Source organism: Crocodylus porosus, unplaced genomic scaffold (genome assembly GCF_001723895.1).
Source record: "Crocodylus porosus isolate Cpor-Errol unplaced genomic scaffold, CroPor_comp1, whole genome shotgun sequence".
In the NCBI taxonomy this organism is placed as follows: Eukaryota; Metazoa; Chordata; order Crocodylia; family Crocodylidae; genus Crocodylus; species Crocodylus porosus.
Window position 1 is genome coordinate 35,151,974 of NW_017728917.1, and position 16,140 is coordinate 35,168,113.

The following is a 16,140-nucleotide window of genomic DNA, read 5'->3' on the forward strand; positions in this document are numbered from 1 at the left end:
ACAAACCTTCAATTTGTAAAAAATGCAATATCTGCGAAGCGCAATAAAGTGAAGCGCAATAAAACGAGGTATGCCTGTATTAATAACTTATCTTGGTTGGACCTTCCTAGAGGTATTTCTGGTTTTGTTTGTTTATTTAATGGTCTTATTATGACAGGAATAGGCACTTGAGTGGTGTGTTTCCCTTATTTAATTTCATATGCATAAGTATAAAAGGTACAAGCAAATTTTATTACCTAACTTACCAGCACTCTTTTTAGTTCCAGGATAATAGATTTCTTGATAATTTCTTTAAAATTATTAAAATGCTTATTAATGTGTTGTACACTAAGCGTACCATTACCCATCTTAAATAGTTCCCTCAGTAAGCTTTCTAACTCATTTCCTTCTTCCAAACACTCCTTGCACTGTGAATGAACCTTAGTCTTTCGGTACCTAAACTCTGATATGTACTATTGCTTTTTCATATGTTTAGAATAATTCTTTCTGTTGCACTCTTCTGCATGACTTTTCTGTGCTGTTTCTCTCATGCATTCATGGAACCATTCATGCATGTGATGCTCAACCTTTTTTATTTTTCTTGCACCTCCCAATTGCGTGCTGGAGCCGGAGTGAGATGGGTAAAGATTGTGTAATTTTTTTTTTTTTATCCTATATTTCTCTGCAGCTATTCAGATAAATCCACCCTGAAGTACTTCAAGCCATAGTATAAGAACAGTTCTGTTTGTTCTTTCAAAGGCTCTCACATGGAAAAGAAGGAATAGGGAAATATGGATTACTTGTAGCCAACATGTTCAGTGATACGTTATTAGTCCTTAGAATGTGTACATAGACACTTGGATAATAAAAGATGGGAAAAGTTTGTTTGCCCTGGTAAATTGGTATTTAGATTGCAAAATATTAATGCTGGCTACTGAGTAGTGAAGATCACAAATTTATGATGACTTGCTATTGATATACCAGAAATATCTTTCTGTATGACAAGTATAATGTTCTTTTTTTTTGAACAGTGTTTATAACAGAAGCGTTTAGAAAAAGCATACATTTTTGGGGACATTTTACTAAATGTGAAGAATGTAGACTTATTAAGAGAATTAGTTTGCTTTTTGTAAAAGTATAAAGAGTATTTCTTAAGGTGGGAGAGGCAGTAAAAGGTCCAGAGGCATGATATGGGAAATGGTGAAAACATGATCATGGTATAGTTTATTTCTGTTTCCCTGCTAATAGACTTTGGGAAAGGATGAAACAGTGAATATAGTACTGTTAGCACCTGTCTGAAAATAAAAGGACACCTTATGTTAAAAATAAATATTCCTTTTTACATACTTTAGAAATCTTTGACAGTATCACAAGGGTACAGACACCATATAATCACATATGTAAATTTTAACAGTGTTGCTTATGGTGTGCATTTGTGTGCTGGGGTGGTCCACCCTGAAGAGTGAGATGTTAGATTATTTCATGTGGGGAATATGGCTGATGGGAATTAAATGATAATGGATGGAGACTGTCCCCCAAATCACTGTTTTACAGTTTTTTGTTTGTGTTAAATATTTTACAAGATTATTTAGAATAGTAATGGTTGGGTAGCCATGAGAAATGTTAGTTTTTGGCAAATTTCCTAAATAGGTGGCCATCCTATTATGTTTCTTCATGCTAATAGTAATTAATATAAGAGTAATATTGTAGCTGTAGTGGTCCAGAAATTCTGTGCAAGGCAACGATTTCTTTGGTTGGTAATCTTTTATTGGACCAACTGTGTCATTTGGATAGAGTAAGACAAACTTTCAAATAAAAGACATTCTTCCTCAGGTTTCTGATTACAGGGAGCCATAGTGACTATGCCATGCCTAGTTCCGTGTGATCAGAGACCTGAAGAAGAATGCCTTGCATTGAAATCTCGTTTAATACTTTCTCAACTACATAGCTGGTTTAATAAAAGACATCATCCTAAGAAATCTTTGCCTCTCCATACTAAGACTTTGAGATGCGAAGCAGCCACACTTGGTTTTTGTTCCTTCATAGAACTTTCTGCTTTAAAAGCTGCAATGATTTTGTTAACTAAATTGAAACATATTTGATTTCTGTTAGAAAAACAGTGTTTTTGTTATGTTTTATTGGACTAACTATATTTGTGAGAGAGGTTTGACACTTTTGGAAACGCTTTCTCCCTCAGGTACAAAAATCTTGCTATAAATGCATTTTATACAGGTGATGAACTGCATGTAAAACTGTAGTAATTTAAGGACTGATGGTTGTGCTAGATCTTGTAAATCACATCTCTATGGCAGTTAATATAGTTACCTGTAATTTTAAAGCAAGCAGTGAGCAATAACCCCAAAATGTCTTTGGCTGACTTCTCTAGAAGTCAAGATACATAAATAAATAGATATGATAAACAGGTAGGTCCATTTTTTAGCAAAACTGCTAAGTTTTATAGTTTAAAAATTATAACAGTACGTTAATCTTGTAGAATTAGTTTTCCTAGGTTATAAATGTATACATTTAAAAATAGCACTAACTTTTTTTATACCTACTTCTGCCCATGCTTGGCAAAAATGTCATGCATATAGTCAGAAGGGGTGAGGAAGTGTCTTCTACATGCTCTTTTATTTGTTGGGGTTAATACTGTAGTTAAACCAATTGATTTATATTCCTGCTGTCCCCTAGTAGCAATGAAGTACATCTATATTAGGGATTTGCACCAGTGTAGCAACATGGATGGCATAAATTCATAATATGCTAATGTAGACTTGTAAAATTTTAAATAATCAGATCTGCTTTGGGAGCTCTGCTGATATGTTTTAACTGATGCTAGGGAACTGTTAAGAAAACAGTAATTTAAACTTTCATTTAAAAAAAAATCAGTAGGGCAAGAAATCCATATTCAGCTTCATAAGATATGATTACTAATGAAGTAAGCATGCGATACAAATTTTATTTATTAACATATCTTTAAAAATCCCTTCATTTTACAGCCATATTAATATTATTTAAGGGATCTGGAGAGCTAAACTACTATTAGGTGGGAAGGATAAATTAATTATTGTGCATTATTAATACACTTTTATGGTTTCAGAGAATACCACTTACCTTTAACTGAAATCAGCATAACTGCTAATATCTAGTACATTTTATAAATTAAGCTTTTAATGGCAGTTGAAGTGTAATTTTAATATAGCTTTCTAATATATAAAAATAATATTATCCTAGGAAAGCAGTGTAAAGACCATTTATAATCATTTTTGATCTTATTAATTATTGAAAACTTTGTTTATTATTAATGATTTATAATGAGGGCAAGATCTGGGATACTACATGTGCAACAATATTGTACATTGTCTATTGTTTGAGTTTTCTTCATCTTAAGCAATTGACGTTATAAGGACAAAAGAGTGTCCTTATAGTGTGTGTGTGTGTGTGTGTGTGTGTGTTTGTTTCCTTTTTCCTCTTAACATCACTTTGACTTGAACTTTGAATTTAATTTCATTTGCTGTGGAATTATTTTAAATATTTTTACATGGGACTAAAATATTAAAGCATCAGCATTTCATAAGTCATTAATATATTTAAATGGAAAATGGTAATACAACATTTAGATACTAACTCTCTAAATTTATTAACAGGCATAGTAGACTGATAAATTCATGTTTAAAAGTAGAGAATTTAAATTGGTACTAAGTTTACTATAAATTACAGAGCAGAGGCATAAAGATCTTGTGGCTTTCCATGTTTAAAACTATTCTAACATGTTTTTTCTTTCAGGAGAACATACCAACCCAAATAACATTTTTGATTTGGACACTACTAAAAAGCCTGTTAGATTTCTGTACTCGCATGTTCACAGTCATACTGCATTTAATTGACTTGACTGTGTTTATTTTTACTTGACAAGGTTGTCCTTCCCCACCCCCATTCATCATGTGGAAAACAAAGCCTCTTCTTAGAATAAAGTATCACACCTGGGAGCTGAGAGAAGTGGCTGTGCAGGGAGCCCAGCTGGGGTAGGGACAGCATTAGCAGCATATAGATTACTATTTCCAATGTCTGCCCAGCCCCTCTTCCTGCCTCCCCTTGTCTGTCTGCCTTGCTGACAGGGAGCCAGGCAGGGAAGGAGGAATCTGCATGCTGCTGCTGTGGTCTCCAGCCAGCTGGGCTCCCTGCCGAGCTGCCCTTCATGGCTCCTAGTTACAGTCTGGCTCCGCTGTAGCAGGCACAGGGGTAAGGTGGAGGTAGGTGGGGGGAGACCAAGGGATAGGAAAGTGGCGAGGAGGCAGGCACCAGGGGGACAATGGGTGGGGGCAGGCAGCCTGCCTCCCCTACCCCTGCTTTCTCCCTGCTTCTACCCCCAACTCTGCTTTTCTCATTGTTTGCCACAGCTTTTATGGCATAGCAGTAAGGGGGACAGATTAAAGACAACCTCCAATAATTAAATTCTAAATTTATAATTTTCCAGGTTTAGAATGTAATTATTGAGGGGTTATCTTAAACTCAAAGTCATCTTAGATTCAGGTAAATATGGAGGTATCTGAGGCATTTAATGGACACTTGACAGCATTCACTGTCCAGTTTTTAATGCCCTACAGCACAGTGATATGATATTGTTTTACTAAATGTGAAATGAAAAAGTTACTAATAAGTCTTAGAAATACCACCCCCCCTAAATCTTGCATTATAAACCTGAAGTTAAAATAACTATACTAATAGAGATCCTAAGCTAGTTATTATATTATTAGGGAATTTAGAACTTCTCATGTTTCACCAAGCTCCTTATGTGTATCTCTTGCCTAGGAAAGTCTTGTATTAACCATGTAGCATTTTTTTGTTTTAACATTCATATTTCTGAAGCAATTAAGCCATATGAGCTCACTCCAGATTTTTATTAAAACAAACAAATGAACAAATCACTTGAAAGAAGAAAAATTTGAACATGTGTATTAATGTTGTTAGAATTAATATCTCTAGGGTATTATCTCTGCTTTAATGTGAGTGGCTGTCAAAAGTCCTGATCATTAATATGAGAGGTGGTGCCTGGGTCTTAAAGTAATTGAGGGTTAAATGGTGTTAATCAAGTTTCACATTACTTTTTTAAACGTGGTTCTGTGCTTGATAAGATCAACTTTGATTTTTATTCAAAGTATTTTTGCAGTTTTCAAGTAATTGAAAAAAGTTTTTACTCTTCAGAATGACTCTTGCAAAAATCTTTTTGTTTCTTTTCAGTGAATTCCTTAGCAAGGTATTTTATTTACAAATAAAAAACAATAGTACTTCCATGCTTACTTAAACCTTATTTAAGTTCAACTGCTTTTCCTGGAATGAAATCAAAGGAAATCCTTAACAAAATAATGCTCTGTCAAGTTAATGTATTTTAATCAGTATTAAAGATGGTTCATCATGAGAGTCTGTGTGTTATACCATTGTAATCCTAATGTGGCTAATTGAGAACAGAGTTGTGCTGGTGCTTGAAATTAGGTCACCAACTGTGCTGATATACAGGCCAGGATACCATTCTTTGTACTGTGTTGGCTCTACAGCGCTAATAAGAATAAAGTAATTCAAACTTAAAGTAACCCTCAGCCTTTAGTAACAGCAGTATTACTACTAAAACATTTAATTGAAAGGAATGATATCTCTAAATAGAGCTTGATAAAGTTCTTCAGTTAAGAAACTGTTTTTGACTGAAAGATTTGCATCAGTTTTGCTGGGAAAAAAATTCTGAAATGACTGAAAATGTTGCATTTAGACACTTCCTTGGAAGTTTTCTTTTGTGCCAACCTGAAATCAAATCTTTTCAGGTTGCTGCTAAGCCTGGAAAAAATCCAAACAATATTTTTGTATAGTTCTGCCTCTGAATAAAGAATGTTTGCAAACCTAAGGATTGCAAGTTAGAGACTTTTTTATAGTGTCAAAACCATATGATTTTGAACACATGGGTGGAATAGGGAATGGCAAGTGAAAAGTGCATTTTTACATAGTTAGTTTCCAGACTAGAATACATTTATATTATGGTTAAATATTCTTTGGGTATGTAGAGAAACTGTTAAAAAGGGAGAGGATGTAACCATTTAAACTCAGAAACAAAAATGATCTTCTGTTATCATACTTAAGTTTATAGCATGTATAATTGTATAGGTAGTGGTTAGTAGTATGCTCCTATAGGCAGCGTTCTCAAGCAGGAAAAAGCATTAGGATGCTTTCCCAAGATGATTGGATTGCCTTCCATTCTTATCTCTTCCATATGTGGATGGACATAACGTGTGTTGTTAGATTTGCAGAAAGTATCATCTTTGATTGTAGTTATGTTGTTAAACTGCAATAACAAAACAAGGTTAGTTTGAATGTATTACACGTGCAGAACCTATATAAAAGCTACATAGGGTTGAATTTAAATGATTAGTTATACTCTCTGTATTATAATAACAGGAATATTTTGAGAATACCTGAAGGTGCAGAATATACAGGCTGTCTGGCAGATTTAGAGGTACAGAATCTAGTGCATTATGTCCTAGGTAGAGGTGTGACAAATTGGTCAGCTTCTGTAGGAAAGAGGTGTGAGGAAATATGTTAGCAATGAGTTGTCGTGATTGTTCTGTTAACAGTTTAATAACTCATGTTCCTGTCTAGTAATAAAGATTTCAGTATTTTACTTCTGAATCCATAATTTTAGTCAATAAATGTTAGAGGTACACCAGTACTTCAATCTGATACCAGATGGGTACTGACATGAAGAAAATTGTGTGTATCGGATATTGGCCCCGTGGTGCTGATAATTTGGCTAACAAATGCCTGTGCTGTGTGCAGCCACAGTACAGCATGGAGCAGAGCCGGCAGCCCGGGGAGGGAAGCTCTCATAGCTCACTGCCACCCCAGCTAGTAAGTCGGAAGGGGAGGGGGGAGGGAAGGGGCATGGTGGGGCAGAGCAACACCCCCCGCCATGTTGAGGGAGGGGGCATGGGCAGGCAGACGGGGTGGGGGGGATGCAAGACAGAGCTGCAGCTCATGGTGGGGGCAGCTCCCACTGTTGCTTGCACCTCAGGAGGGTGGGGGAACATGTGCCTCTGGATCTGTGCAGCACGGGATGGGCAGCAGCTAGGGGGTGGACCTGGAGTCAGCGCTGTGTAGCTCTTCTTGCCGGGGGCTGGGCTCGGAGCATGCTCCAGTGTCACTGGGAGGAGGCTGCAGCCACCCCAGATTTAGCCACAGCTCTGCTCCCAGCCCTGCGCTGCTGCCCAGCTGAACCCTGGCTGAATGCTCTGCCTCCACCCAGGCACTGGGGAAAGCCAGGGCTGTGCCAGACAGTAGCATGAGACCGGGAACAGAGCTGTGGCAAAATTTGGAGTGGCTGCAGCCCCTCCCAGAGCCCACTCTGAGCCCAGCCACTGTCAAGGAAAGCCCTGCACAGTGCCAGCTCCAGCTTCACCCTGCAGCTGCTGCCACGCCGATCCAGGGGCATATGCCCTCCTTCCCAACCAGGGTGCAAGCAGAGGCAAGAGCTTCCCTCACCCCATGAGCCGCACCTCTGTACCACACCCCCCTCTATCCCCCTGGGCAGCACCTGCCTCTGCCCCGTCCCCTCCCTCATTGTCGGGAGCATTCATTTGCCCCCCCTCCCATGCCCCTTCCCTCCCCTCTCCCCTTCCACTACACCGGGCTTACCACCTGGAGGCAGCTATATTGGATCGGTATCGGACAATATGCTGCCTCAAATATCAGCTATTGGTATCAGCCTCAAAAATCCTGATCTGTGCATCCCTAATGAATGTTCATAAAGGTATCCGGCATGAAAATTCTTTTGCTGGAAGTACTACACATAATACAAAATATACGAACATATTAAGCATTTTCTGTAACATGCATTTCCATTTGTTCTGAAATGTTTTTAATAAGTTCTGTGTAAAACTTGAGAGAGACTTAAACAATTTGAGACCACTGTGATTTTCTTGGTTTGAATATTCAAACCAAGTGATTATTCAAAATGAAAAGGTAGTTACTTGGAGATGGTTTAAAATCCCATCAATTTACTTTCTCATTATATATTTTGTGTTGTGATGGATGGTACTCTATGACTTAAGAATTGGGGGTGGGGTTTCTCTCTCTATGCAACCATATAAATATCTGATTATATGTAGTTGAATACTTGAACTACCCCTTTCCTAACCTGAAGGCAGTGCAATCATAATCTGGTATAAAAAGGGATCGTAATACATTTACTGAGCCTTACACTGCAAGTCCTCCCATTTTGGCCCCTGTCAGCATATTTTCCTTGGTTACTGTGTCATCAAGATGATATGTGAGTATTCATTTAGAATCAAATCAAGCCATATATTGTTCATCTATCAAATTTTACTGTAACTCGTAATGAATAAATGCAGTAGCTTTTCACGACTGCAGAATTATTTCCATATGAAAGTTTGAGCTGCATATATATGTATGTTAGTCATTTGAGTATTATTTTCTAAGACTGAGTTAAAAAATCACAAAAAGATAAGTTTCTTCTCAATCATGTTACCCAGGCTACCTTTTATACACTCTGTAATGATGATAGCCAACCATTTTTCTTACTTAGTTTATGGAATACCAATTGTGGTATACCAATGAAAGTTTAAGGATTATCAAATCTGACATCAGTTTGGGAGCAAATAATACTTGTTTGCCTAGGTCTTAGAACTGTGGAACTCATATGCACCCGTAATCAGTTGATGTTATTAAGCAATTGATACAACTGATATTATTCTATAATGAAGTGATTCTTAACTAGGATGAGGCAAGATCTCCTAGAGAGTGGAGTGCTACAAATAGTTACTGTTAGGTGTGCAAATACCTGCACATTATTCACAAGATATTTTAGAGATTTCAAATAGGAATCCAGTGACAAAAACGTTCTGATCTATTGTGAACTTTCTGTTTCTTTGCAATGGAAGAATTGTTCTGTTTATTTTTCCGTAGTAAAAAATATGACATAAAACTAGGTGCTAGCATTTTGTAAGTGGTGGTTTGAGTCTAATGGAAGGTGCCTTGAATCTAAAGGTTTGAGAATCATTGCTGTAATGCCTTTAAAGTGTAGTATTCTAAGAATCTGAAAAAAAAAAAGATTCTTACACTTATACTTAGTTTTTTAAAAATAAGAATAAACAATTTAATATCATAATGACTAGACTACTATAGATATTGTTTTACATTATTTCAGTTACTCCAGTTTTTATCATTTCTGTTTACCTTGAAAGCATTTGCTTTGATTCCTCTGCTCTTAATTCTGTTGTGGTTTGCATTGAATGTAATTAGCTTAGGAGGCAGAACTGGAAGCTTTACAAGCCTATTTTCAGCAAGTGAAAGTTCCTCTAATAACAGAAGTTTTGCAAAAGTTCCATCTTCAATTACTTCTATCATATTTCCAGTAAAATCAATTCTCTTTAAGGTAGCTACAAAGAAAAAAAATCTGAATATTGGTTTTTATTTTTTTGTTAGTAAAATAAAGCAAAGGCATAATATACCATCACTACAAGTTGCAGTTTCTTCAACACTTAATTAAAAAGTAAGTTGCTGTTATCAGTTTGTTATAAACTTCATATCCTTTGTACTCAATAGATGATGCTTTGTGGTGGCATAATAAAATGTTTCTGCTTTCTGTAGGACTCCTGCTTCACTTGTAAAAATGGAAAGGTGTGTAGTGAATTGAAGTAGAGGTCAGCCAAAAGATAATCATGGTTTTAATTTAGGTTAATATCAACCTGGAAAACAAGGGCATTTTTACATGTGTTCCCAACAAGGCACTGACTGGGCACTTCTAATTAGCGAGCTGGGCTAATTAAAAGCACCTGCACAGCACATACATCAGTGGCGCAACACATTGCTGTGCTGAGAAAATGATGGTGGGGTGCTTTGAACTAAAGCACATCAAACATGTTTTATTTCAAAGTGCACTGCCGCCATTTTTGCTACACGGAAATGTGCTGTGCCACAGATACACATGATGAGTGTGACTGTCAGATTGCATCAATTTCATGCTGGATTTCCAGCATGTTGAAGCAGGCTCCCTGAAGGTGTGTAAGTGCCTCTAAGTTCTATTTTTTCCCTCCTAACTTCCTGTGTGGTGTCCCAGTCAAGTAATTTGCACCGGTTTTTACATTGGGCCCAATTTATAAAAATTTTGAGCATTTGCCACTGAAGTCATTGGGGCTGTTGCTCTGCACATAGTGTTATGTAAAAATTCAGGCCTTTAGTGTTTGTTTAGGCACCCCAAGCTAGTAGACATTTGACAGTTTTCATACCTTTGTTTCTGTTTCTTGCATAAAAGTGGAAATATCACTGTCTTACCTCCCATAGTTGTGCAGGTCTAATCGATCTGCCTTCTGGACTACTCTATAGTGAAGAGTGCCATAGAAAAGCTTAGAATGAAATTAATAACTCTGTATTCATACCATTTAAACACTGATATGCGGTTAATAAGGCATGGAACTGCCCATTCACTGTGTTGCATACAGGGTTGAATGAGGCACCTGGCAACAGCATAAAATTGTACAGTGTTGCATGTATGGAGAAGGGTTCTGGATTAATTTTACATGGTCATCCTCCTACCATTTTGTTTAAATCTGCAATGCTGAAATATTCCTCATTTAATTTTACGTAAAGTATCTAGGTATGAAGAAGTAGTAGGTATTAATTAGCATTTTATTTATTACTGGGGCAGAGTGGATAAACCCCACCGACTTCTCCCAGCTGGGGACTACCAGCTCAGGTGCTGGCTGTAGCTATGCTGCTTTACCCTGGGGTGCGCCCCCTGAGGAGAAGGCTGGAGTGGCTCAGTGCTGCGGAGGCAGGACTATAGTCCTGTAGCCAGCACCCAGTGGCTGCTGGCGGGACAAGAGGGAGGGTGGCAGGGGTGGTCACCTTCACTCTGGGTTGCTCAGAACCCCCCTCCCCCCCCACAGTCCGGCTCTTGAACTTCAGTGAAGGATCGGATGTGGCTTCCAGGGTGAGTAACTCTGGCCACCCCTGAATTAGGGGCTCCTTTTTTCTTCAGTGCGTGTACAATTTATGATTTCACTAAACATATATTTTTTTGTTTAAGGTAATTTAATGAGCTCTTCCTACAAATGGTTCTTTGTTTGAGTGTTGTTGGCAGCATATTACAACCTATGATCAATAATTTATGCTGTATGTGTTAGCTTTGATATGAACACATGTAATTCTAGATGTTGTTTCTATCCTCTGTTTGGTGACTGTAACTACAAGACCTGATTCTTCAAAGCCTTTCCAAATATTGGTCATTGAAGTAAAAAATAATAAAACAAAAAGCAACACTCCCCTCCCAAAAATAGGTCATGAGAACTCCTCTCTTTTGGTATTGCTACCAATTGACAAATTCTCTGGTCATTTCATCTTTCAGCCTAGAAAATATTTGAACTTTAAATGTTAGTTAATATCAGTTTAACTACAAGATTTAAATTTTAAATAATTACTTACGAATATCAGCAAAATCTGAGACTACCACCTTCTTTATTTTATTGAATCGTGCATAAAGGTAGGCTGTTTCCTTTGGCAGAGGGGGAACAGATTCAATGTCAGTTTCTTCACAGTATACTGAACCACTTAAACACACGCACAGCAGACAAGTGGGCAAATCTGAAAGCAAATCATTTGATATTCTGCTATCAGGAGACAGCTAAAAGAAGGGCTATCAGTCCTTTAAATTGGGGTGCTGAAAACACATTTTCAATGAGTTATAATACCTGTTTAAGATTTGTATCTTTTAAGGTTTCATACATTTGTTCTTCAGATAGTAAGACCAGGATTTGAGGACTACAAATTATCTTCTTTCTTCTGCATACAGTATTGACTTCATCCAGGGATAAAGTGTTCTCTTAAACGCAACATTTTTTCCCAATTACCATATTTACTTGAATATAAAATTACCCTGAATGTAAAAAGACCCCACCCCCCAATAACTGATTCAATATACGGAAAACGTATAAATTTGTTATAATTTTCTAGGTGTGGAATTTTGATTATTGGAAGTTTGCTTGACTTTGTCCCCTTCCCACTGATGCATCAGGGAAAATAAATCTAGGTGGTCTGTTAGCCCCCTTGCCCTTTGCCCCCCCCCACCAGCTTCTTCCTCTTTGCAGCCCCTCCTACCCCCCCTCCCCTTACTGTCAGACCATGTTCTCCCTGGGCACCTGGAAATGAGCAAATTTGAAAACCCTGACCTTGAAATAATAAACAAATATATGAAAACTGCTACAGGCACTCATAGACTTAATATATTCAGAATTGATGCATTTTACCTTCTTTGAAACTATTGCAACTTTTAGCACAAATACTCCATAAACACACTTTTAAGCAGCTCTTTTGTACCTATTTATATGTAATACAAACTTTTTTTTTAAAGACATCTTTTGTGTTCCAATTTAAATCAAGTCCAAATCCATGAGTCAGTCCAGAACCATAAGTCCAGTCTAGACCCTACAGCCAGCAAACATCCTTCACCTCCACCAGATATTTCCCACATCTTTTGGCAGGCATCTTACATGCAGGCCCAAGCCCAGAGGCTTGGGGTTCAGATGTCTCCAAGTTTCACCTGCCCTCAGCCATATGGCTGCAGGAGCAAGCTAGGGAAGAGCCTCCCATTTCCATAAAATGGGCATCAAGCCCCAATACCTCAGCAGGTACTAAACCACTCCAGAAGAGCAGTCATCCCTGGGAGGGCTTAAGGAAAACTGCCTTCTTGTACCCAGATACCTGGTGTTTCCCCTATGCATAATATTAGTCTAAAACCAAAAGGGGCCACAGCAGAGTAAACAGCATTTCAAACTATGGCAACCCCATGTCTCAGCAGTCCTCAGTATATGTGGGTACTCCAGATAAACGCTGCAAAGGATCCGTCTGCCAATTGGTCCCCCATTTTTGACTGGTACTGGGTGTTTTTGTCATGAGTCCTGGGTTCCTCCAAAGTTTATTTGCAGATGAGGCACAGGGCAATCTGGTCCAGCTTCACCTCATGGAGCATGAAGCCACACTAATTGTATGTAACAGGCTGAGTGATGGTGAGACAGAGGGATCATGGGTGAACTATTTCAGCCCCGTTTGATGATGAGTGCCAGACATTTAAGGCAAGTGAAGAAACAGGAATCATTGGAAATGGGAAAGGAAAGGAAAGGCACAGCTTAGCTGTGGAAGTGAAGAGGAAGTTGAAAAGTGTTCAGTTCACCATGACTTGAAAAAGTTGGCGCTGAGAGGCATGTGTGATGGGCACTACAATATATTTTATTCAGATGGGCTGAATGGAAGCCTTATGGTAGGTTCCCATCAAAAATACTGTTTTAGTATTTCTGGATATTATGGTACATTCAACGTTTTTAGCTGGTCTTATTTAAATTGAAAAATGTACCTCTTTAATGAATAAAATTGTCAATTACTGCAGGAATTTTCAACCTGTTTCTTCCTGAGGGGCCCCCCACCAATACTATAAAAACTTCACGACCCACCTGTGCCACAACTGCCTGGCTTCCCAGCCCACCCACACGACCCTGGGTACATTGGTTGGGCTCAGCAGTGGGGAGCTGTGGTACCCCACTCACCTGTGCAACACCAATAATCTTGCCTGCCTGCCTGCTCACAGTGCTGCCTGCAAGATGGAGGCTTTGAGACCAGTCAGGACGGGCCCACCAACACCTCTTCCCCAGGACTTGCTCAGCCCTGTGGGGCTAAGGCAGCTCCTACCCACACTGGACTGGACCAGGCGAACTAAGACTACACTGTAGAAGTTCTAATGAACATAGTTGGAGCTTTTAATATTAGAGTAAGGTGACATTGCTTGTTCATTCAATTTAGATGCTGCTCTTCCCAACATAAGAAGTGCCATACTGTGTCAGACTAATAGGCCATCTAGTCCAGTATCCTTTCTTAGGCAGTGGCAGAAGTGGATGTTATAGAGGGAGAGCATTGAACTGGATATCTGTAGAGCAGTGGTTTTCAACCTGTGATCAGACTGTCTGTGGGGTCCACAAAAAATAGCTATGCTCAATCAAAAGTATGTGAATAGCCACATTTACAATTCAAAGCGGTCCACACGTCCATTCAACATTTTTAAAGTGAAAGAAAGGAGCTGGTGAAAAGTGGGCCTAGCCACAGCTACCAGCTGAGGATCTGCATACAGCAATGGATCCAGGATAAACCAGGCTGCAAACAAGAGGATAAGGGAACCCTGAACCCAAACAATGGTGGGTGTCTTTGTCTCCCATACCTTGCATCTCTCCTCCCCCCACATCCCCATCTCCCTAATTTAAGTAGTCTGCTCATCTAGATTCAGTTTCAACTGGTTCATCCACATCCAGTCCCCAACTACAGCCAGGCATTGGGAAAGAATGGGAACTGTGGGGCCAGGGTCAGAAGAGGAGAGGTAGAGCAGAGTGTCATCAGCATGCTGATGGCATCTTACTCCAAACCTCTGCACAGTGTTGTCCAGCAGCCCAATACATATTGAAAAGGAGGAGAGACAAGATATAGCTCTGGGGGGCACCCCACTGGAAAGGTCCCAAGGGGAAGATGAGCGTGTTTTTATTACTAATCTCTGGAACCTCCCTGATCAGAAGGAGCAGAAACAAGTTAGACCTGTCCTGCGAATGCCTATCAGGTCATGTAAACACTTTAGCAACACGTCATGGTTGACTATATTGAAGGTCCTGAAAGATCTAGTAGAATCAGCAGGGTACAATTTCTCTGGTTTATCTCTTGGTGAAGGTCTTTAACCAAGGGAATGAACTCAGTCTCTGTGCTATAGCCAGGATGAAAGCCAGATTGACAAGTGTCTGGGAAACCAATGGCTTCCGGATGTGCCTGGAACTATTGCGATACTACCTGTCCAATGATCTTCTCTAAAAACTGGAGGTTGGAGACAGGGCAGTAACTGGATGGGGAGTCAGCATGAAGTGATGACTTCTTGAGCAGGGGCCTGATAATCATAACCTCAGAGTGTCTGTCACCTTGCCCTTTTGAAGGGAGGCACTGACAACCCCTGCCAGCAGTGCTTCAGTCTTCTTTAACTGATTTTTGCAAGCCAAGACAAGTATAAGTCCAGTTCACAGTGAGGTGTTCTCATCTGTCCAAGTGCACCCTCTGCATCAGTGGGTGATAGAAGTTTAAAACAATCCATATATGCAGGACAGGAAGAGATTCCTTACCCCAGACTCTGACTCAGCAGCAAAAGTGGTAGTCCCCAAGCCATGCCAGATGTAGGCAATTATGTTTGTAACATAAGTGACAAACTTGTCACAGCAGACAAGTAGACTTAGTATCTGGGCAGAAATTACCTGGATGGACCAGGTCATTCACCACCTGGAAACTTCTTCTTGGTGATACTTTGCAGATGCATTGTCATTGGAAAAGAAAAACTATTTTGCTGCTTCACTGTTATGTCATAGTCCTTTAAGAAAAGTCTGTGCCACAGGTGGTCACCTTTGGCATAAGTTAAGAGCCACCACATGTACCGGGGGGACCAGTGCTATTACAGTGGTGGAATCAGATGCCTGGATGCTATTATATTAATGGTCAAAGTCAGTATGTTATTCCACAGACCGAACAGGCCATCAACAGAGTAGCCGTCAAGGTCTGTGGAGATATACCTTAGACTTCTGGAATCCCTCTTAAAGCTTTTGACACTTTGAGAGACACTTTAGGGCTGTAGGGGCAAGTCCATTCAAGATGTTCAGTGAAACAGCATAGTATTGATGTTTAGACTCCTTGGAACAGAGCAGTTTGACTTCACAACCTTTTGTGTTTCAGTTCTGTAAAATATTTTATGCATTATCACTTGGTTCACATTTTCGTAGGCTAGGAACTTTTGTTTCAAAATTTGGATTGTAGGGCATAATTGTATGTCAGAGGATGGCTTTGAAATTAAATCCCACAGCCTTCAAATCATGGAATATGCAATCATTACAAAAATAATGCTGTTACTTTGAGACCAGTTTTACCAGCACTGTTGGTTCATTTAATCAAATGTTCTTTACTTTATTTTACTTTACTTTATAGACCTCCCAACCAGGGAGAAGAGCTCGACCAGGAATTCTTAGGTCAGCTCACAGAGGCAGTGAGGGCTAAGGATGTGGTCATCATGGGGGACCTGAACTTCCCAGACATCTG

The 16,140-nt window shown here is 39.2% G+C and overlaps 1 protein-coding gene across 2 annotated transcripts in view; it reads right to left on the reverse strand.

Moving 5' to 3' along the window:
- Window positions 1-140: 140 nt before the first annotated feature.
- OGN (osteoglycin) overlaps window positions 141-16,140 on the reverse strand; it is a 30,474-nt gene continuing 14,474 nt past the window's right edge. For both annotated transcript variants that reach the window (XM_019537055.1, XM_019537054.1), the window contains exons 4-7: window positions 11,464-11,622; window positions 9,217-9,419; window positions 6,441-6,536; window positions 141-6,310 (exon numbers count right to left, since the gene is read on the reverse strand). In XM_019537055.1, the coding sequence (XP_019392600.1) occupies window positions 6,140-6,310; window positions 6,441-6,536; window positions 9,217-9,419; window positions 11,464-11,622 (629 nt within the window). In that variant the 3' untranslated portion in view covers window positions 141-6,139. The remainder of the gene's footprint in view (window positions 6,311-6,440; window positions 6,537-9,216; window positions 9,420-11,463; window positions 11,623-16,140) is intronic.